The sequence below is a fragment of the Lycorma delicatula genome, chromosome 5 (genome assembly GCF_047948215.1).
Source record: "Lycorma delicatula isolate Av1 chromosome 5, ASM4794821v1, whole genome shotgun sequence".
In the NCBI taxonomy this organism is placed as follows: Eukaryota; Metazoa; Arthropoda; class Insecta; order Hemiptera; family Fulgoridae; genus Lycorma; species Lycorma delicatula.
In genome coordinates this window covers 26,925,773-26,950,790 of record NC_134459.1, presented here as the reverse complement: position 1 = coordinate 26,950,790, position 25,018 = coordinate 26,925,773, and the positions used below count along the sequence as shown (strand labels likewise).

The 25,018-nt window shown below is 27.7% G+C and overlaps 1 protein-coding gene across 1 annotated transcript in view; it reads right to left on the bottom strand.

The window, feature by feature from the left end:
- Nucleotides 1–14,999: 14,999 nt before the first annotated feature.
- The window catches only part of LOC142324775 (prolactin-releasing peptide receptor-like), a 414,884-nt gene continuing 404,865 nt past the window's right edge, over nucleotides 15,000–25,018 (bottom strand). The window contains exons 6-7 of the mRNA XM_075365750.1: nucleotides 15,278–15,462; nucleotides 15,000–15,046 (exon numbers count right to left, since the gene is read on the bottom strand). Of these exons, the coding sequence (XP_075221865.1) occupies nucleotides 15,000–15,046; nucleotides 15,278–15,462 (232 nt within the window). The remainder of the gene's footprint in view (nucleotides 15,047–15,277; nucleotides 15,463–25,018) is intronic.

Below are 25,018 nucleotides of genomic sequence, written 5' to 3'. Positions count from 1 at the left end.
AGTGTACATATCATATTTCATAGGCTAAATGTGCGCCCGTTCATCCCAACACCACTGTGGTGCTTTGGATGTTAAAGATTCGGACACACTGCAGCGAGAAGCACGAGGAAACAAATTAGCGCTTGCGGCAACCCGTATGATCAGTGCAGAGATCCGTCGATATGTGTTAACTGTAGTAGACAACATAATGCAAAATCAAGAAATTGTCCAAAATGCTCGTATAAGGAGGAAATTGCGATACAGGAGGTAAAGACCGTTGAGAAGGTCAGTTATTTTGAAGCAAGAAAAATCGTGCATAGCAGAACGCCAAAGGCCACGTCTTATGAACAGGTGGTTGCTGCTCCTGCAGTCACCTTCAAACCAAAGGATGTGGTAACAGAACTGGCCCCAGCCTTAGGAATCTTAGTGGAAAGAATAATTGATCAGAAACTGAAGAACCGAACAACTAAGAATAGTAGTCCAAAGTCATCTAAAATAAAAGCAGACCTACCAAACAAAAGCGTTCTACTCCATCGAAGAATGAGCCTTCGACTAATTCAAAGGCAAACAAAATTGAAACGAAAATGCAGAAGGAACCTGAAGCTAAAGTTCAGATTGGAAACTTCCCAATTCCGGGACCTGCGAAACCAGAAATACTAATTTTTGAAAAGGAAGATTTAGGAATAACAACAACGGAGCCTCCGAAAGCACGGAGGCCTTTAGCCGAGAGGGTGAGGATTTTGAACGACCAACTTGTTCTAGCAGTGAGTGCATCCAGTTTAGACTGTGATGTACTTCTCAACGTGCCATAGGAGCCGATGTCATCTGATACCGGCAGTAGAAAATCCTCTGTGATTTCCACGGGAGGAACTGAAGGATCGATTTCAAGAGGCCTCAGATACTTCAGAATTTGACATCGAGGCCTTCAGAAATATGGAGAAGAGGAACAAAAAAGGATGGCCAAAGGGAAAACCTAGGCGATAGGTATTAAGATGAAGCTCGTTTTACATGCCTCGAAAAATTGTAACGAATGGTTGAATATTTTAATTTTTTGCGTGACATTTAACATTTTTATTAATTTGATCATTCCGATATGTACTTCTTGATGTTCTATTATAAGTGTTTTGCATGATGTTAAATGATAAGAAACTTATGCACCCTTGTCATATTATTTTTAATAGACTTTTCATTGTGCGGTTTAATTTTAATAACAGAGAATTTTTTTGGACAGTTGATTATGTATTAATAAAGAACATTAAAAATGATTTTTAATAATTCTAATATTTTTTTTTATTATCGTCATAGATTTAACTGAAAGAAATTTATAATATTTTTGCACATTTTTGTTCTGTTCAAATAAAAATATCGGTAAGATAGAAAGGGCAAACAGGTAGAAGTATTAGATTTTTTTTGTCTCTTGAAGTATGTAAATTTTCTAATCCTTTCAAAGTCTCAGCCTAAGCACGGTAAATTGCAGTTACTAGTTTTATGTTTATAAAAAACCCAAAAGCCACCTTTTCATTTGTTTAGAACTTTACGATTCCAAACTTTTTCTTCACTGAAGATAATTTTTCGGATGTCCGTGAATAGAATTAAATAGCACTAGATCCATAGTTCTCAAAATATGATTCATTTATAAAAATAATAAGACCATTAGGTAATCGAAAGAATACGTTTTTCTTACTTAAATTTACCTCAAAGGTCAAGGATTTGATTGCCTGTTCCTGGCTTCTTCTTCATTCATTTATGGACACATACATAAATACAACAATATTAATACGGTAATGTCCATGGATATGTCTAACTTACAATAATGTTATATTCAATGAACAATTAACGGATATTTTATTGGAACATTAAAACGATTATTATTTCTACATCGTATTTAATTATAATTAATTTACTTCTATCTATTATAGCAAAACATATGAAACAATATTATTAGTTAATAAATTTTATGTTTATTTCAATGTACATTTTATTACAACATCTAAAAAACATACACACATAGGATAGTTTATTATTTATCCATAAATTAATTATTTTGTCTTTGAACATTTTAAAATAATACAAATACAAACTGTTAATTTAAAAAATTAATAACTTTATTGCTATATATTCTACTTTTAATTTTCAGATGTTTAATTAATTTAAATCATATCAGTCTGGTTGCAATCGAATCATTTAAACGATATTACGTAACTTAAAACAATTACAATTTAATTAAAAATATCATTATAGTAATATAAATTATAATTACTTTAATTAAAATACTAATATTCGATGTTTTTGTACTTCAATTAATTATAGTTAAAAGGAAAATAATTTGATGTAAAATATCCGATACAAAAATACAAAGAAATAAAGAAAACTCTTTAGAACTTATGTCAAAATTAATAATAAAGAAATAAGTTTTCTGTATTTTTAAAAATTAAATCTACAATATTTTAAGAAAAGATAAGCACAAGTTAAAATTAATTATAGAATAATCCAGATATTTTTGAAATATCTACCAGTTTTATTTAGTCGAAAAGAATATAAGACAAAATAAAATAAAGAATAAATCAACTCACAGTAAAATATTTCAAGTAATTAAAAAAAGTTATTTAATTTAAAAACATTTAATAAAATATATCTGTTTCAGAAAATAAGTACCAAATTATTTTTTCAGCTTCAAACAAGTATGCCTGGATTAAAGTAATTTATTCAAAACAAGCTAAAAAAAATAATAATAATATTGTGAAAATATAAAAAAAATCTAGAAATGAAAATTGTGGGAATGAGAAAGAGTGAGAGAAAATAAAGAATAAAAAATAATAGAATTAATTTTAGAATACTGTGTAGAGTAGAAATTCGAAATCAGCAGAATTTGAAAAATAAAATAATAATTGGGGAACAGATTGTTGTATAACTGTTAAGGTAATATGAACAAGGAAGTTTTATCAACCTAGATTCCCTATCCTACCTTCCTCTTACAATAACTAATCAGGCAACCTCCTATAGACACCAATGCGATTCTTTTCCCAAAAGGAGGACTCCTCCTAAAACTAGGGCCATATCATTTGGTCTAACATTGCTGTTAGACCAATCACTTTTGCAATTGTTGCAAACTTTGATGTTTGTTTTTGTTTTTTATTTCTTTTAATTTGCTTTTGTTGTTGGAATCATGACCGACTCAGAACGGTCAGAGAATGCGATTCGACCCGATGAGGAGAGATTTTCTCCGGTAATGGGACGACTGTCCTCCAGGAGAAGAACTTCTCATGTCCAGGCACGCGAAGTCCTCTCCGACAGTAGTTACTGTGAAAACTTAGCGGAGATGGTAATAGAAGAGATTCGACGTGCAGATCGGCTGGTGACCAGTCGGAAAGAGAAGAAGAAGGGAGAATCATCGGCTCGGTGACGGCAGAGGGCTGTCGAGTCACTGGTTCTGGCCTCTGTGGGTGCCTCGCGTAGTGGGGCCCTTGAGAGAGATTTTCCGCCTCTGCCAATGAAGTTGGGTGACGACATTGAGGACGTTGGACCGAGACTTTTGAGGACGGTGGAGAAACGCAGGCTGCGGCTTAGAAAAAATATAAGCCTGGCAGTAGGAGTTCTCTGACCTCCTCGGAGAACGCCTTTGATATCGAACGTGGTTCTTTCTCCCTCATGGAAGAGGGGATGGCCAGGGGAAGCGAAACGGAAGGGTGGTGCATGTGCAGACCTTCGGAAACGGAAGAAGTGTATGGCGTATAACACTGGAGGTTTACTCAGGTATGTCAAATAACTGAGCTTACTTGTTCGCCAAACGCGACCACTAACCTGGAAATAAAGGAATGCTCCCGCAATATGGAAGGTATTGTTCGTATGGTAGAAATGTTTAAAGACGTGCTTGACGATACAACTGTGGGGCCTCAGGCGGCCTGCACAAATGGACATGAAGGATGAAGCCACACAGACTTACATCTTCACGGATGTGGCCTCACCGATACCGGTCGGGTGCCTGCGGCAGAACATGGCTTGGACAGTTGAGAATCTAAGGCGGCGATCGATGATGAGGCCACCGAAGCAGATCTCAAACGGCTGGTTTTGAGGAGCTGGCCTGAAGTCGTCTTTCAATCTTGTCTTTTCAATCTTTTCAGTCCTGGTAAAAGATGTTACAAAAGTGGAAAAATGTGCTGGATTCGACACCTTGGATTTGTCTCTGTTCATCGAAAAATTATTTTTGTAAACTATATTTACATATGTAACAGATCAGTGAATAGTTTGCAATGTATAATAACATTTTTTAAACATATGTATCAAAAGTTATTTCCTTTTTAATTCATTTCATTAAAGACTAAATTATTAAATATAGTATACATTATATAAATAACTGTTTTTTTCCAATGTAAGTATGAAATAACTTCCTTTTTCTCATAGTTTTATATCTATATCTATAAATATAAAAATGAATGTATGTGTTTGTGTATGTTCAAGCATAACTGTGAAACCCCTGAAACAATTTCAACCAAACATGGTACACATCTGGAAAAAAATACTGTGGGGCTTAGACATCCCTAGTACTCCTATTGATGGGGGGAGGGGATGGCTAGTAAAAGTAATCGAAAACAACTAATTTTAGTGTCGAATCCATATTTTCATCATCGCCTATCTGATTACTGACAGTCCCGATGACATTTATGTCCAAATTTAGTCGAATGGAATGAATAAAATTCTGTAGAACCTTATGTAAATTTTTAGGAACGATTAGAACTCTAAAAAACCTTCTAGAAGATTGTGGAAACAAATAGAACTAGATGTGGGTAGAACCTTCTTGAGATTTTACACTAATAGATGATTGGAATACATAAATATCCGGCCAACGCAGGGTAATCGGTTGGTATTTATCATAATTTATGTGTTTGTTTGTACCGGTTTTTAATTAAAACTCGGAAATCGCTAGGTGATATGAACCAGTGTACTTAAATTATCGAACCAGCATTCTTGGTTCGATTATAACCGTTAATTTCAAGAGGAGCAGTAACGTTCAAATTTGAGAGATGTCGTGTGAAGTCATACAAGTCAAACGGAATCATTTTTCGTGTAGTAATTTTTGAGTTATTAAAAATATCACGTTTTACAAAATCTAACTGTTATGTATATCGGATATGAAATTTACAAAATATTAAAATATATATATATATATATATATATGTATTACAAAGGTATGATAAAAATTATTATCGTTTTATTACATATTAAATAGAAATTTTTAATTTTTTTTAAAATTTTTGTTAATATCTGAAGGCGCCTATTTTTGTAATTAAGTTTGTGTTTAATATTAAACAATTCATTGAAAAATCAGTTGTTTTAAAAGAAAGAATTTTTTATCATGCATTGTAATTAAAATAACTTTCTTTACTTTGTGAGTTATTTAGGGGTAAATAAAACAAAAATTTAATAATTAGGTGGAACGTTGAAATAAAATCAAAGATATGGTGTAAATACACCGTCAATTTTTACACATGATTAGCGTCAATGAAAAAGTACAAAGTTTTATTGATAGTTGCATGATTCTATCAAATTAAATCTAAATGATTTAATTGATTTTTTTTTAAATTGTCAGTAACAACTGTAAGTTATTTTTATTCTCTTTTGATAGATATAATAAAAATTTGTGAATGATAAATAATTTTTCGTAGAGCTACCTGCTTAAAACATACATATAATTAAAATTTTCCTTGTACATTTCAAAAAATGTTTTAATTTTGTGTTTGTTATTAATACAAAACGGAAGCAAAATTTTCCGTTTCTATTTCAATGAGACTTACAAAATAATTTATTTTAACAAAATATAATAATTTTTACATAAATTAAATATTACGTATTCTGTCTATTATATTTTCATTCAGACATGTATTTTGAAGTGAGATACCTTATTTTAATTAGAAATTAGTTTTTGTTATTTCTTAGCTTATTTTAAAAGAAGTACAGACAAAAATTATACCAATTTCCTTTTTGATAAAGCAATATAAAATCTCCTCGAACAAGATAAAATTTTGAAAAATATTATAATAATTTTTCTTTTAAGTTTTATTTTTTACTTTTATTCATAATTTACTAGAAAAAGGTGAATGTCAATAAAATATTTTAAGAAGTGTTCCTCCCCCTATTCTTTCTGCTAAGTTTTGGTGGTTTGCATAGAGACGATATATTTTAGTGAAAAACTTGAAAAGAGTAAGAATTAAATCAAATATGATTTGAAATTATTTTCATACAAAACAATGTTTTTGGAGTTTTGATTAAAGTTTCCTTTCTGGGTTGTAGTTAGGAATCGCTACAACAACGAAAGTAGCGAGTGATTAATTTATGTTTTTTTCATATAATTACATACTATAGTAATTTTTGTATAAGTAATTGCCAGCACAATATTTTTATTTTTTATCAGAATTGGTATCTGGCTTATTAAGTATGATTGACACCTTTAAAACAAATTCTGTTAATATTTTATGAAATATTAATGATATTTTATTTTGATTACAATAAAATTATATTTTATTATAAAATTTTCTGTATGAAGAAATAGAGGATATGGAAAAAGCGATGAGTAGAAGTAGAAGACTGAGATTTCTGACCGTGTGAACAGAATCGAAGAACAGAAAGTAAATAAATAAATAAATATTCATTATACTTTTGGAACAAAATAACAAGCATGGGTACTTACAACAAATAAGGAAAAAATTATTGAACCTAGCGAACCAGCAACAAGAAGTAAAAGATAGAAAATTATTAGAATGTTTGAAGTATATAATAAAATTTAAGTGAAATGTTCGGAAGAGAGAAATCCCACATATATGCGGAAAGAATGAAAGAAAAGAGAAAAGAAAAGAAAAAAGAAACGAGAAGAAATGATATTTACATGGTCCATAGTTGACCTAATCGCAAAAAAAAATTATATTTTTTTATGCTTTATGAATTTATGTTAATATATATATATATAAAATCCAGATTTCTTTGTGGTTTTTTAAATGGTATTCTTTACGATTTCTTTTCTGGATTATATTCATTTTTTCTTTTTGTGTTGACATTTTTTACATATATATATATATATAAAACAATATGCCTTACTGTATATGTATATAAAATACACATATATACACGGATGTTCAAAATATTTTATTAAACAAAATACGTAAAAAAATGTTTACTACATTACATATAATTTTGTTATGTTTTATTTTGCTATGTGAGGATTACAAAAAATAACGATGTAACAGCCTGTTTGAAACAGACTTTATCTCGTGCTGTGAAGATATTAGACTACTAAAAATGAAATCCTCATTTTTTATCAGTATTTATCTTCTGTATTCCATATCTAGTATTATTTTCAACATTAACTATTTACATAAAAATTTATGTTTAGAAAATAAAAAAAAACCTTTCTCTCTACAAATTCTTTTGTTATTTATACCGCTTTGTTAAGATTATGGTTTTCGGTTTTAATTATCAAGCAACAGTTTAATGATGGAACAGACTAATTATTTTATTTGTAGGTTTTCAAGAATTCATATTTAAAGGAAAATATAATTATAATGCGTTCATTAATAATAAAATAAACTTATATGTTCGTTAAAAAATGTTCTTATATCTTTTTTTAAAAATATTTTTAAATATTTACAGGCTCTTAGAGATTCTACGTAAATTTACGCCTAGTATTTTAATCTTTAATAATTAAATAAAATAAATTTTATAATTATCAGTAGAATAAACAAAGAATAATTGAGTTGAATCCTCAATTTAAATAGGACACTTCGTTCTTTAGTAAAAAACTTTTCTCATATTTCGAAATTATACGTATTTCTTTAAATTAATACGTTAGCTTATAAGGTCCAGCAAATGTGCGTTACCAACATGTAGGTTAAACAAAATATTATGCACGATATTTTAAAAAATGAAATAATAAAAGATCTTTCTTTTATACTTTATTTAAAAAAATATTGCATTAATTTAAAAATAATCTATTTCTCGTAGCTACAGGAATTTTTTCTACTGTAAAGATTTGTTTTTTGCGGTTAGGCCAACTGTGAATTATGCAAGCATCGTTTCTTCTGGTTTCTTTTCCTTTTCTCCCAATATTCTTTCATTCTTTTTGTTTAGTCTTTCTCTCTTCCAAACATTTCACTTCGGAGTGATTCGTTTCCTTCTTCACCGTTTCCAACTCAGCTTAGTTTAGTTTTTGTCTGAATAACTTTCTATCATTCATTTTCTGTTCTTGAATCCCTAGATTCTGTTATTTTTTCTTCAACTGTTGTAGTTACTCAAGGTTTCTGTATTGTTCGCAGAGTTTGATGAATATTTGTTTATCTTATCCCTATTCATCCATTCTGTACACACGGCTCAGGAATCTCAAATTCCTTCTTATCTCTTTTACGATATCCTTTATTTCTTCATACACGAACTTGGTTGGATTTCAGACTGTATCTGCTAGCCGACCATTTTATAATCGCTCTGTATATACTTAATAGCAATTATATTCAGATTCACAAACACATTATAAATATTAATTGCTCATATGTATTTAACTGAATATGCCCACGCTATTTCACTTAATACGCCTACAGAGTCATCTAGAAGCTGAATAGTTAACAACTACGTTACTCATCTAGGTTTCCAAATAGATATATGATGTTTAATTTATATTAAAAAAGAATAATGGACCATTATTAAATTTGATGTTGCCGTGAGTAGTTAGAGCTGAATTGCCGAGAACCAATGTCGGCCATCTGACTGGTTTAAAGTTCCCTTTCTATTTACCTTCATTAATATTATTCAATTTTTTCCAGTTATTATTTATTTGTTAATCAAGATATACAAATTATTACGTAATATATTATAAATTCGAAATAATTTTGTGATACTTAATAATGTACGATTTTTAACTCAAGATGTGCGTATTTTAAACATTAAAAGTCATCTTTTCACTGATTTTAAAACGAAACTAAAATTAATAATGATGTAAGCCAAAACATCCAAAATATCTTTAATTGTACTTCGAAAACGTTTTTATCAATAATATAAAAATTCTTTGTTATTCCTATTTTGTTAAAGTTTATTTTACTGAATTCCGAAAGAAATGAGAAACACTATCATTTTTTTATTGACTAATAATTAAAATTTGTATTTGTGTTTAAATCCATAATTTATCCGAATGGCAATAATTTATCCGAACACAGTGAGCTCACGCTCACTGTGTCCGAACATATAGCAAACTGAAGGCAGAATTGAAATGACAGTTGCGATAAGCTGTTGCACAAAATAACTCAAGAGTAACGCATAACCGTAAGGAAAATAATTACTGCCATTTAACTGTGGGTAGTTCAATTAAAATATTAAAATTTTGCTGGATTTTTAGTTCTTGTAATACCTAATAATGCTCTTTGTAATGAATTTAATTAGTTTCTTCCTTTATTGGAATGGGATTACAATGAAAGTAAAACAGTATTTTCTTTTCTTTTTCTTTTTTTAAAAGATTATCTAATTTTTGTCAACTTATGAAAATCTTAATACAGTGCAATATTTATAAAGTTTGATGTATCTCATTAGAACTCTGTTTAGTTAATTTAATATTATGAATTAAGAGCTTTTTAAAAAAATAAGAATAAGAATAAATATAGGAATAGTATTAAAATAAAGTAAGCAAACTAAAAATAATTTTATTAAGAAAAACGTTAAATGAAAATAATTTTATTTTTAATAATTTTTTTTCTGATTCTTTAATTAACTTTTTCTTCTGATGAGGTTTATTTTACTCTTTTAAATAATCTTCTTAATAATTTGACATTTTATGTTATTTATTTTGATTCTATTTTAATTAAAGCTTTACAAATTAAAATTAACGATTCACTGATTTAAAATCTAATCTAATTATAAGATGATTTTTTCCCTTCTTGAATGAATGACTGGATAATAATAAAAAAAATTTAAAAAAAAACAAGTAGATAATTTAAATGATTCTGCAAAGTTTAAATATTATATCAATGTTGTTATTCCTAAAATTTTATTCAGTATTTTATTAACAAGAACAATAATTTATATAACCATTATCTTTCCTTTTAAATTAAGGATACAATAAAATTAATAGATGAAATAAAATTTGAAGAATACTTGAAGCAAATCTTTATAATTTTTCACTTAACTGAAATATTATATTTATTGAAAGATAAAAATTCTTAATGAATATATTTAATTTTTTTTTTTATTATAACAACACAGCAATTTTACAATCTGTCCAGCAAGATAATTGAACTATAAGTAAATAAGATCTATTTGAACTAACATTAAATAGTCATATACCGAGCGGCTGGTGACTTGATAACAACGAAATGAAATAGAAAAGCACTCCGTTCAGCCAGACAATAAAGTAACCTAATTGAAAGGACAAGGCAAACCAAGAATACTGTTCCTCACCAATCTTGGATTGTGTTAACCAACAAATTGACCGCCAAATAATTCAGGTGCCGATTCAAACGATTTTGATACCGTAGGCTGACCAGAGAGATTTCCTGCCGAACGGTTTGTAACTTAAGATCATTCTACATGAGGCTATTTCTTATTTATTTAATGGAAAAATAAATTACATGAGTTTAATTTTTCTGGATTCATAGCTCTATAGCGTTGCTGCAAAGAAGAAAAGTATGTTAATCTGTAAATGAAATAAGCTGTGGTTATTTTTGTTGAATTTCTCGACGTTTCATGATCCGGACCCGAAAAAACAAAATAGTGGGGTGGATGTAATATTCATACGTAAGTATCTATATGAGTTGGCATGTTTCAAGCTTTTGACTGGATAAACCGATTTTGATGAAATTTGGTAAAGAGACTCATGTATATGAGACAATTAGTTGGTTCGGGGTAAATATCTCCAGGGGATGGGAGTGATAGTTTCTATGGAGTCAATTTTCTCAAAATTTTGCTCAAATCCCTCTTTATATTAAGTTCAGTACATGTGTGCATGCTTATCTTACCGTTTAAAAAAAATTACCTTAAAATTTCGAAAAAACCCTTCCCCAAAAATCGAAAAAGCTGTTTTTTATTTATTAAATATTTTTTTAACCACTTTTTTTGTGTCTTCTTAAGTAGTAGAGCGAGTGGTCCCAAAAAAAATACTTTGGTGACAATACCAAGGGTGGCCGATGAAAGTTTTAAAATATAGATCTTTTAATTTTTGGTAATATTTTTGTAGTTTATCCACTATATAAGAAAAAATAACCAATGTCAGGAATGTATAACAAATTTATGGTCAGATTTTCAGTTACCATAAACTGTAACATGATTTAAACTATTTTTTTTTTTCGTATAAAAGCAGAATAAACATATCCTATTTATGTAGGAGGGATAAGGAGACGCGACTTTTTCCAGCCAGATTATGTCTTCCCAGGATTAAGCTTTTAAACTATCAAGGAGGATACCTCTTGTAAGTTTACATGCTGAGTTATTCCTTCCATATTAGAGAACGGATGATCTCTGGAAAGGAAAAAAATCTACTTTAAACAAAATTAGAGATAATAAGAAAGGAATGCTATATAAAAGGAGCATCTAAAAAAAATAAAATAAAAAAAAATAAAATAAAAAAAAATAAAGTCACAGACCCTCGTATTTTATCTAGAGTAACGCTAGAACCGAAAGCTTAAATTCACGAATTGTAATGAGAAAAACTAGGGAGGTATTTACCGTAAATGCATATATAATGAAACCGATGGTTTTCCTAGAATTACTTATTGATACGGATTCAGAGAATGCATTTAGTAAGCAACTAGTAATAATTTTTCAATATTTACAGAGATTTCATATTTCCGCTACAATTATCATATTTGATTTGAGTGTTCAGAATTTTAAATCTTTTAATACTTATTCAGAATTTAACAATATTTTAAGTTTCAGGTTTTTACCTTGAAGGGCTTTCGGATTTTTATTAGTTTCATATTACATGTTTTTGCGTTCTTTAGAAATCCTAGAAATTATTAAGAATCTGAATAAATATTCTTTATTTTCTGTTGAGACTGCATTAACTATCATCCAAATATTGTATAATTCTTTATTAATATAACAATTAAAGTCTTGCGTATTTAGGAATGTGTCTTGAAAAGAGTAAGAGAGTTTTTTTTTTCTAAAACTGATGACGTATCTTTGCACTAGAACGTTAAAGCTTTGTTAATACAGGCTACCTTCACCGAACAGAGTTTTTATATGGAGAATCTTTCCGTGAAAAAAACTAAAAAAAAAAAAAAACATTAAAATCAGTCATCAATAACTAGAACTTCTGCTTATAATTAACGTTCATGGAAGGACAATTCTGAGCTGGTACATAATTTACTGAGAATTATCCTTTTTCTTAAAATTAACTTACAAATTTTAAGAATAAAATTTAGATTAAAAAAAGAAGAAATTACAGCTCTAAATAATTAACTAATACGAAGTAAGGTAGTAATTGTTATTAATTAGCATCTTAACTTAAAATTATCATAAATTTTAACATGTTTACGTTTCTACTATTTCAAAGTACATCAAGATGAATTATTATTTTTTTAAATATTCCTCATCATTATCTACTATTTAAAAAAAAAAATCATTAAGTTTAAGTATAAGCTAAATATAAACAAATAATATCATTTGGGCAAACTTTTTTATCGCTAGGGTTTATTGAAAATTCACTACATATATACAAAATTTTTAATTTAAAACAAATAAAAAAACTCGGCCAAGAATAATAATCTTTATGATCATAACAGGAATTTAAGAAATAAGAACGGCAAAATTTAGTTTGTAGAATATGAATAATATTAAAATGTATTTTAAAACTATTCCATCAAACGTGAATATTAATTTGACATTTAATATTTATAAAAAAAAGTCAAATTTATAAAGGAAAAACTCAAATTTATAAACTTATGAAACTAATATTAATATAAAAACAGGAATTAATAATAATTATAAGGGATGTAAATTAATAGATTTTTGCACGCCTAAGGCTTAGGGTGTTTGATAAGTCTGTCCAAAGTACAATAAAATAATGCTCAAAGTACTTTGTTGAGGTCATTCTTAGTTTCCTACATCTCTGCTAAGAGCCAACACAAAGTTTCAACCGGTTTATGAATTCCGTCGTTGGCAGTCGTTTAAATCTATGAAATATTGTAATTCTAAAAAATGTTTAAAATAAAATTTCATATGTTGATCAAACGTTACTTTTTAAAAGGATAAATGACAAAGAAAACTAAATACACGATGGGTAAATACAACGGTGTCAGTTCCGTCGATTAGAACGATTTATAAATGGTTCAGTTATTTTGAAATGATGATATAAGCAAAAAGTCCGTTCAATGTCAAAAGATAGCGCTCGTAGTATATTGTTGAGGTCACTCATAGTTTCTCTCGTCAACACTAGGAGTATAGAGCAAGTTTCAGTCAAGTTTAATTCTTTTGTTAGTAGTCATTTGAGTTGATCGAGTACTGCGAGTTTTTTTTTTTTAAATGACGAATGAGAAAGAGTCTGATCATTAATTAATTTTAGAAAGGCAAAACCTCATAGGATTCAGAAGCTAATCTGGATAAATATTTCGGTTAGTTGGCTCTACCGGTTAGAACAGATTACAAGTTGAGTTGATTATTTTCCAAGCGGTCATATGAACGGTCCTGATCACTTGTAGAAGTTACAACTGTTGAGAAAATTTAAAAAAAAATTCATGATATCGAAATGGAGTATAGAAAAGTGAAAGTGACTGAGCTCTCTAAGACATTATCACAAAATAACATGTATATTATAGTTTACAGGAATATACAACAATTTTCTCTAATATAAATGCCATGTATACTCATAATCGAATGTAAAAGCGTGAACGAATAGACATTTCTAAGCGCTGATTTAACTTAATCAAGAGGATGTTTTGTGCCGTTTTACAACAATGAATGAAACTTGGATACTGACCTGAAAATAGTGTGTTTCAGTCAAGAAACTCACTCCAAAAAAAGTGAAAACCGTTCAGTCATGCAGAAAAGGATATGGCAAATATCTTTTGGGATACTCATGGCATCATCATATTCATTGTCTTTCTGGAAAAGGATAAAACGATAACCAAACAATACTATGAATCTTTACTAAGTAATATAAATTAGAAAAAAAAAAAACCTTACCACATTTAACAAAAATAAGGTTTTTTTTATCAACACAATGCACAGTTCACTTTTCAGTGACTCAGAAAGCAAAATTGCTACTAAATTCTTTCCTACACCACTATTCACCATACATACTTAATACCTTCAGACTATTATCTGGTTACAAATATGAAAAAAAAATTGCTAACTTTAAAGAAATTTGCAAATCTCTTAAAGAAATTATGAAGTTCTTTCCGAAACAACTACTTATTTTGAAAGATTTGTATAAATCATATTATAATGGTGGAATAGAAAAACAAACATTGTTGACCTAATTGTATAGACTTGAAAAAAGACACAAATTTTCCTGAAAATCTTCTTTATGTTTGCACGAACTTATCAAACACTCCTAGTATTTTATAATACAATCCATTCAACATTTTTATTTTTTAAAATCTTAATTATTGATGCTATGATACGAATAATCAGGTGTAAGTTTTTTATGACTACAATTACTTTAATTTTTTTCTACAAGTTTATAGGTTTCTATTATAAACCTAAAAATGTATAAATTTATTAAACTAATGCTATTATAAAGTTGTGATTAATATGATTACTGGGGATGAATATTTAAATATATAATTTTTATATTACGAATTCACATAACATCGTCACATATATTACATTGGATTACCATTAATTTAATATGTTTTATTAATTCATAGATTTTTTCTTAAAATATTTATTGAGCATACAAACTAATATTTTTAGAATGAATATACACATCTATAAATATTATTAAGATATTTTACTAAATTTTTATCAAAACAATTATTAATATCAATGTCGACATCATTTATTTTGTTTTTATAAAAATGTTTTTTTTTTTTTTTTTTAACTGGTTACTACAATTAATTCAGTTGAGCTAAATCATCATCTAATCCAAACATTATATCATCTACCAAAAAAATGCTGAACAAATGTTAAAGCACATGATTTCTTAAGCATTCTTTTATTTATTTGTATGTCATATATTTAATATTGATTTGGCTGATCTTTATTTGACCTTAAGAAGCACATAAACATCGAGCACGGCGTACATAATTATAAGCCTGTTACCTCGAATTTCAGACCTCAGACGATCGGTCTGTTGAAAGAAGATGAGATCAAGAGGAATGCAAATAAATACTAGTATTTGGTGTTGAATTACCGCCGAATCGGGAACTTTGTTGTGATGTATTACTGATACTTTCACGGTTGGCTCTGCTTGAAACGGTGCCTACCGGTACTGCACTTACTACTGGTGGTTCACATGACCTTCGCATATGTCTATTACTCAATCTAAAGTATCCTCGTAGGCGCTCTTTAGTAGATCTGCAACAGTATAAAAAAATTGTCTACTTAAGAATTGGTACTACATAATTTTTTAGGCTATTTTGTTAATTGCTTTAATGAAATCAAAAAATTAACTTTCTAATATAGTATAACAAAAAATTAAGGAAATAAATTCTTATGTAGATCGCATTAGGGATGAATAGCTATTCTATACCAAGGAAAAAGAACGAACTGCCCCATTTCCTAAACCCTTAGCTCTGCAAATAATCCTGGATTGATTAAGAGAAACTGTAAAACTTTGATCAGAACAGGATTACAAATAATGTTGATCTGCGTGTCGGAGTGGTAGTGTTTTGGCCTTTTGTCAGAATATCCCGACTACGAATACCACTCAGACAATGGCATTTTTCAAACACAGTCACAATTTTTTCGAATAAAGGCATATTTTTTCGTATTCCTACGGCATAATCTTATGTGGTGAATTAATTATTAAAAAAAAAAAATTGATGTAGTTAAAATCCGTATTAATTATTTAAAATATAAGAAAGAATAAAGTTAAGGTAAATATTTGAAGATAGTAAATATATGAAAAAATTAAATTTATAGAAAATTTTATTTAACTAATTTACTAGAAGCTTTTGAAATGTGGTGCTATAGGAGAATATTAAAAATCAGATGGGTGGATAAAGTGACAAATGAAGAGGTATTGCGGCAAATAAATGAAGAAAGAAGCATTTGGAAAAATATAGTTAAAAGAAGAGACAGACTTATAGGCCACATACTAAGGCATCCTGGAATAGTCGCTATAATATTGGAAGGACAGGTAGAAGGGAAAAATTGTGTAGGCAGGCCGCGTTTGGAATATGTAAAACAAATTGTTAGGGATGTAGGATGTAGACGGTATACCGAAATGAAACGACTAGCACTAGATAGGGAATCTTGGAGAGCTGCATCAAACCAGTCAAATGACTGAAGACAAAAAAAAAACTAATTTACAAGATATCGTTAAAGAAAATTACTTAAGTACATTTTTATAAATACGTTGAACGAAAAAAAAATTAATAAGTATTTTTTTTTAATTATTGAAGAATTGAAGAGTAAAATTATTATTCTAAAAGAAAAAAATCTTTAAATTATATCTTAAATAGACTTGTATTTATTTAAAATACAATTTATATTAAAAAGATTTTTTTTAAAAATTGTTTAGTGTTTTATTAATAACTGCAAAGAAAGACCCTTTTACGTCGGCATTTTACTGTACTGAGTTACGCGAAAACAAATCTGTTGTGTGATTTGATAGAGATGAGAATTGATAATTTTTTTTTTGAAATAAATAAACATCCATCTTAGTAAAATTTGCACATTCATAAATAAAGTACTAAAGCAGTTCTTTAATAACTTTTCAACAGTTAAATATAAAAAAATGAAAATTTTTTTAATTTGTTTTGATAATTTCAAAACTGGCCAACACCTCACTCCAAAATAATGGCTTTATACGAAAAAATAGATTGTATTCATATAATAGCATTTCCTATTCTTGTTTTTTTTTTTTAATATTTTACTACAGAAGTTATTTATGATTTATTGTATATCATTTTTTAAACATTTTTCCTATTATAACGCAACTTCACAATCTGTTCAGCAAGATAATTGAACAATAAGTAAATAAGATCTATATTTGAACCAATATTAAGTAGTCATAGACCCAGCGGCTGATGATTTAACTATAACAACGAAATGAAAGAAACGAGATCACGAAATGAAGAGCACTCTGTACAGCCAGATCATAAAGTCACCTAATTGAAACGAATCTTGAGAAAATCTTAGCAATCATGGGAAATCACTGACCGTGTTAACCAATAAATTGACCGAAAAATAATTCGAGTGCCGATCCAAACGATTTAGATACCGTAGGCTGACCAGAGAGATTTCCTGCCGAACGGTTCGTAACTTAAGATTTTTGAAACTAACCGTGAAAAATATTATTTTGGCACGAACCTGGTTAGGATAATTTCACGTTTTTATTATATCATATTTTTATTTCGCGGCTTTTAATTGATGCGTCAATAATCCTACTCTTTTCGTTAACACGTTCTGAGTTACCTCCCTGTAAACCCTGGGGGCTTGGATGTGATAGTCTCGTACCGAAAAATTGATTGTTTTGTGCAGAAGAGAAGTTTTTTATTTTATTTAAAATAAATTAATGAAAATTTATTTTTTAAATGCTTGTAATTTATTTAAAAAAGGCAAAGGAATCATATTATGGTTCTTTTTTTGTAGGACCTTTCATGTGTTGAGTTACACGAAAATAACTTTGTCGAATGATTTGATAGAGGTGGGTATTGCGATTTAAAAAAAAAGTAATCACTCTTTTTGGAAAAAGATTGCATATTTGAAAAAACAAACACATGGATATATAACGCTTTTATTTTTCAAAAGATTAGTTTCCATTATTTTTACTTATAGACTCCAAACAATGATCTGATTGCCCATTTTTTATTTCGAAAACTCGTGTAGAATAGATTAGGAAATAAAACATGTTCCTCAACTCTCAATCGTTATGTTATATTTAAAATATGTTTTATAATACTTACAGTTTGTAGATTTTTTTTAAATATGTACTTGTAAAAACGTGAATATTGAGAGAACTAAGGTTTTTAATGAAATGTTATTTTATAAATATATAATTTTTTATTTTTAACTATTTTATATATTTTTAATATTATTTTAATTAAATATGAACTATAAAAATTGTAAAATATCAACTTAAATCAGCTTAGAAAAATAAAAAAACATTACGTGTTCTTTTCAAAACAATTTATTGGAGTGATTGATTATTATTCAACATTTTTACTTTCTTGTACGAAGTACAAAAAAGTATTGTAAACACGAAAAATTTCGGTTTCTAGATTCCAACGGAAATATCCATTTTTACTAGTTTTGGCATGACGTCTGTACGTACGTATATACTTATGTATCACACATAATTCAAAAACGATTAGCTGTAAGATGTTGAAATTTCGGATTTAGGACTGTTGTAACATCTAATTGGTCACCGCCCCATTTGATTGCAATCAACTGGACCAAAAGTGTCCAAAAAAGCTCAAAATTCAAAATATTTTGATTTTGGACCCTTTTTATTAACTGCAGTAAGCCCTCATTGAAAGCTTTTCAAAGATATATCATACATAAGTGGCACTTATTTCCATTGGGTAAAATTTTAATTAATGAAATATTTGGATCTTACAAGGGTAAGGCATATCGGTTCGAATAAGACTTCAATCCTTTTTTTTAACTTTTTTTTAAAATTTAAATATATTGATTTATTAATAATTATTAACATCTGATTGTAAAAAATAATTTCGATGAATAATAATTCAATAAGGAAAAAAAAGAAAAAATATCAGAAGTTATTAATGAAATAAGATTTTATGTATTTTTCATTTAAAATAAATGTTTAAGTAATTTAATAGAAGTATAAGATATTCATGTGATGTCCACATCAGATTTTTTTCTTTTAATTATTAAAGAAAGTAATTTTATACTCGATTAAATAAATTCTAGTATCTAATTCTGAATCTACTTCAACACTCAATTTCAGATTATATTTTAGCACTTGTAAATATAACTCTTGAAGATCAATATTTAACAAGTAAACATTTTTACTTATCCACGTTCAATATTCTTTTAAAAATAAAATAATAATTTTATCTTAATAAATAGCAATATATACCTCTATTAAACCAAGTTATAGAACTATTACCATTATTAATGAATTAGCAAACCATTTAAAACGTTTCCCCACCAATTTATTTAAAACAAAATTAAAAGATTTTCTTTTATAGCAACTTTACCTGGGAGGTTTTAAATTATAAAACTTGAAAAAATTAAGAAATAAACATTTTACTGTTATTTTCGTTTACCTTATATATAAATATGTACTCAAATAATTTTCACCAATTACTTCTAATTTTGTTATTTATTTAATATTCTCATAAATTTAATTAAACATTAATTTCATATAACTGTATTTTAAAATTATTAATCTCTTTTAACTTTGTTTTATAATTAGTCATATTTTCTGCAATCCGTTACGATCGACTTTTAACCATAATTAAATGATCATCCAGGTAAATAACAGGACAAATCCTTTTATTATCCCTAAAGCTATACATTTTTCATACGATCTACGTAATGTATTATTATGTATTAATCAGTATAAAATGATTATTTACTTTAAATTTTATCAATTTTTAAAATTAAAGTACACAAACAAGTTTTCTACTGCCTCTTCATGTGTTCAATCTCCAATTGAAAGCATCTTTATATTTTAGGGAGAAATTAGTAATTATTTGGAAAACATACCAGAAAAAAATTGCAATCATTTACATTTCTTTTATTTTTAATTTATGTTTTAAAAGAAATATTTTCAAATTTAAAATTTAATTTACATTTTTAAAAGGAACACGTTTAACTTTCATACTTTGTCCCTGTGGCAAAGTAACTTTCTCTGAAATAAATATTTACGTTGTTTGAATAAGCTAAGATACAAATTTCTACTTTAATTATTTTAAACTTTACTGTTAAACATTAAATAAGTTTAAAGAAGTTTAAAATAATTTATTCGGTGTATCTAATTATAAAAATTTAAAACTAATTCAACCGCAGTTGTACAGAAAGCTTAAGTAAGCTTAACAGAGAACATAGTGATAACTAATTAATCTATCCTCAGGGAAATTTCAGATGGAAGTAATTTATTTTTATATATCTTTGACTACCTAAATTAACTCGATTAATTATATCGTCGATTTAATATCAGACTGGCCAGAGATATCGATAAGTTTTTAGTTTTAACCACATCTACGTTATTTCAAATAATTTACATTTTCATTTTATTTTTCTTCCATTTCTCTTTCATCATTTCCAAGAAATTTTCTTTTCTTTCATTTATTCAGGTATACTTTCAGTTTTCTGTTTTTCCTGGAAACCTCTTATGTTTTGTAACTTCTTTCTGATAATTACATTCTTAGTTATCTTTTTGTGTTATTTTCAATTTTTCCATGTCTCTTTCAGTTTCTCTGGTAAATTTTTATTGGTTTTTACATTTTTTAAATGTGTAAATAGCCTGTTAGGATACATTCTTATCCTATAATATGTAGAATATATGAATGTATGAATATATGTATATATATGTATATATGTATATATGTATGTATGAATATATGAATGTAGAAGGTAATACTTCTTTTTCTGATTACATCCGATATTTTCTCTTTGTTCATTTACATTACTGTGCCTTATTCTGTATTATTCTCCCTCTTTGATGGATCCTAAGGCCTTTCTGAGTATTCCTCTTTCTTTTGTTTGCAGTTTATCAATTAGAAATTTCTTTCTAAATGCTAGATATTCAACTACACGTAGAGCTTAGGACAAACATTAAAGCGTAATGTTCTAGTTCAGCGTTAAGTTATAGTGATTTCTTACTGCAGATGTTTTTAGTTAATTGAATAGGCTAATTTCATTTCACTGATGACTTCCAGATGGCATTTTTTCAGAGACGTTGGCTTCAATTATCCCTTCTAGGTATTTAAATTTTTCGATGCCGATTTATTTATATAAAATCATTTTTTGTATTATTTTTAAAACAAAAAGATAAGAATGGGATTTTAAAATTCATAAAAAATACTTTTTTTTGCCCGAATGTTTAATTTAAAAGTGGTACCACTTTACCGGAACAATAAGTAGATTTGAATTGTAAAAAAAATTACATGCAGAAAGGGGTTTCCATTGAAATCCCTACAGGAACTGTATATGTGTACATGTCTTATACAGTGTAAATAAATATACAATAAACGAAATAAGAACATAAAAAAATTGATACCAAGGAACACTGATAAAGTTCATAGCATAAAAAGGAAAGAAAACACCTCTTATGTGGGTGCAACATGACTTCCTTGTACGCCTATTAAATTACATATATATTTTTTGCTGCACTTCATTTAAACTTTTTTCATTTGAAAGTGAGATACGATCCTCCAATTCTTTAAGAAAGTGAACAGTTACACAATTGCTGAAATATTAGTTTTTATTAATATCAGATATTTATACAATTATTAATTCTACAATCTTACATGAAATATAAGGATAGAGTAAAAGTCCCTTTATTATTCGTATTGCTAGATCAGTATTATTCGTATCTTCGTGAGTTGCTAATTAAAAAGTTTCAGATTTCTGGTGTGTCGTACAGATAAAGGTTAATAATAATTAAACTATTCCGTTTAGTGAACTCCTGTATACTGGTTACAAATGTTTATTTCAACCTTACGGTTTAAATTATTCAGTTTTTGTTACTGGATTATTTGGTGAATAAGCAAAAATGAAAAATAAATAATCGTAAAGGAAAAAGAAAGATAATACGAAGAAAACCAAAGAAACAAGAAAAGGATGAAAATGTTGCAAACAAATAAAGAATAAAAAAATTAAGAGAATATGATAAATATAAAGAGGAATAACATTTTAAAACCAAAGAAAGAATAAAACAATTAAGATAAGATGATAAATATAAAGAGGAAGAAAATGTTAAGACCAAGGAAAAAATAAAAAGATTAAGCGAGAATGATGAATATAAAGAGTGAGTAAATTTGAAAACTAGAGAATGTGTACACAAATTAAGATCAGAGGAATTATATCAGACCAAAGTGCGACTAAATTATTGGCAACAGAAGCAAATAAGCGAAATGATCATAAACTCCGTCCATAAACTCCGAAAAGATGATCAGGTAGAAAATGTAAAAGAAGATTGGGAGAATGTTAAAATGGAAATTCTTAAATCAGCAGAAGCAAACTTAGACGGAACAAAGAGAACCGGTAGAAAACCTTGAATTTCAGATGATATTTTGCAACTGATGGATGAACGTAGAAAATATAAGAATGCTAGAGGTGAAAAAAGTAAAAGAAACTATCGACAATTAAGAAATACTATAAACAGGAACAGCAAACTAGCGAAAGAGTGGATTAAAGAAAAGTGTTCAGAAGTGAAAAGAGAAATGAACATTGGTAAAATACACGGAGCATACAGGAAAGTTAAGGAAAATTTTGGGGTACATAAATTAAAATCTAATAATGTGTTAAACAAAGATGGTACACCGATTTATAATACAAAAACAAAGTCGATAAGTGGGTGGAATATATTGAAGAGTTATACGGAGGAAATGAATTAGAAAATGGTGTTATAGGGGAAGAAGAGGAAGTTGAAGAGGATGAAAGGGAAGAAACAATACTGAGATCTGAATTTATGAGAACATTAGAAGAAGTCGTCTAAGCCAAAAGTGTCCAACCCCAAAATCCAAAGAAATTTGGCTTTTGGACTTTTTCTTCAATGCAGTAATAAGCCCTCATTGACAGATTTTCAACGATATATGTGGTATTTATTTTAATTGGTTCCAGAGTTATAACCAAATGAATTTAAATTAATGAAATTCGAATATTTGGATCTTAGAAGGGTTAGGTACTCGGTTCGAATTAGACTTCATCTCCTTTTTTTTAACCTTTTTTGTTTTAAATTAAATGTATTGATTTAGTAATAATTGTTAACCTCTGATCGTAAAAAACAATTTTACGATAAATTATGAATCAATAATAACAATAAAAAAAAGAAAAGAAAAACTATCAGAAGTTTTTAATGAAATAAAATATTATGTACTTTTCATTTTAAAAATATGTGTATATGTAATTCAATAGGCGTACAAGGAAAGTCATGTGGTGTCCATATCAGATCTTTTAATGTCTTTTGAATTGATGCGTCATACCTTTATCTTTTTCATTTAACATTTTTGAATTGCTTCTCCTAAGGGAACTCTAATTGCTTGGGATGTGATACTCTCATACCGAAAAACATATCGATACGAAGTACAAACATTTTCTAAATTTAATTTTTATAACTTTAATCTTTAATACTTAAAAAGTTATTTGAGAGTTTTTATTCGATTTTAACACCCAGCAAAAGAAGAAATACAGAAATTGAAGGAAAAATGAAAGAAGAGGTAACATTCAAGAAGAGAAAAATATAAAATATTAAAATTGATTTTTATTTTTTTAGAAAAAAGTCTTAGAATAATACTAAATGGAATTATTGTTATGAGACAGCTTGAGTTTGAAAATAAATGAAGTGTTAAACAAAACTAATGAAATGTGACAAAAATAACGATATTAAGGGAATAAATATTAAGATATATTAACCAATATATTTTATTTAAATTGTGAGTTTACGGAAAATGGATGAAGAAATGGATGAATAATATAGAAATTAATAGCAGGCGGCACAAACAAAGAGAACATTTGCCTAAAAAAAAAGATACACTAACGAGTTAATAATAATATTAACTAGTATTTAACAATTTTAAAATTGCCTTTTTAGTCGTGTTAGTTATTTGGCTAAGATGAATTATTTTTTTATTTTTTACATAAAATGTACGTTAAGAAATTTTTATACCTTTTAATTTTAATCAAGTTCAAATTAATGTTTCAAACAATGGATACGGTTTGATAATTTAATTTTGATTATAAATTCAGTAACATATTTAAATGATAAACAATAATTAATTCAGAATTTGTAGATTTAATTAAATTCTTTTACGTTTAATAGTGTATAAAAAAATGACAATATTTTTGAAAATAAATATTTCTTAAATATAAAATTACAAAAAAAATACTTTTTATAAGGTAGAGAAGTAACGGTTTGAAACCTTAGCGGCTGGATAAATATATTATTTCAGTATACATATGGTAACAGGAAAAAATATACAGATAAAAAAGTAATAAATTAAATATTGAAAACTTCCGTTTTTCCAACATCGACCTTATTGAATATTGGTAATGTATTATTTGAGACTAAAATCATATCTTTCAATAAAAAATAAAAAAAATTTATCAAAAAGTATTATCTATCGAATTGCGTTTAAAAAAAAAACGAGGTCTCGTTTATATTATTATTATTATTATTTTTTTTTGAAATACATATGTTGCATTTTATTCGATTTTCAAACAAAACGAGTTTTCTTATATTTTCTAAAAAAAAAACTAAGTGGATATTGTAGAACCCATATTTTTTCTCTTTAATTCTAACTTTTGACAATATTGTTAATAATAAATATACATAAGTAATTTCTTTTAATGGAAATATTAAATATTTATATTCATTATTTTACCTAATAAGTAAGCGAATTTTTAAATTATTATTGTTGCTATTAATTTTTACACAGACCCGGACTCGGATTCAGAACAGAATTTTGTTGTTCATTCATCCGTAACTGTCTTTCATTTATTTCTCATTACCCTAACTTTTAAAATCTATCAGATTATGTATCGGAGTGACACCGATGATTAGCTCTAGCTTTTCCATATTGAAGACTGATAGTTCAAGTCCTGGCCGAACTGATTACATCTCTATACAAATGGTTTATTGATATTTTCCCAGTTACCATTTTGTAGCTAGATTCTAATTAAGAACATATTCTTCTAAGAAGATCTATGGATATAATAGGCTACAAGTGAACTCATTTCATGAACAACAAATACAGCTACTTACAGAGCTAAA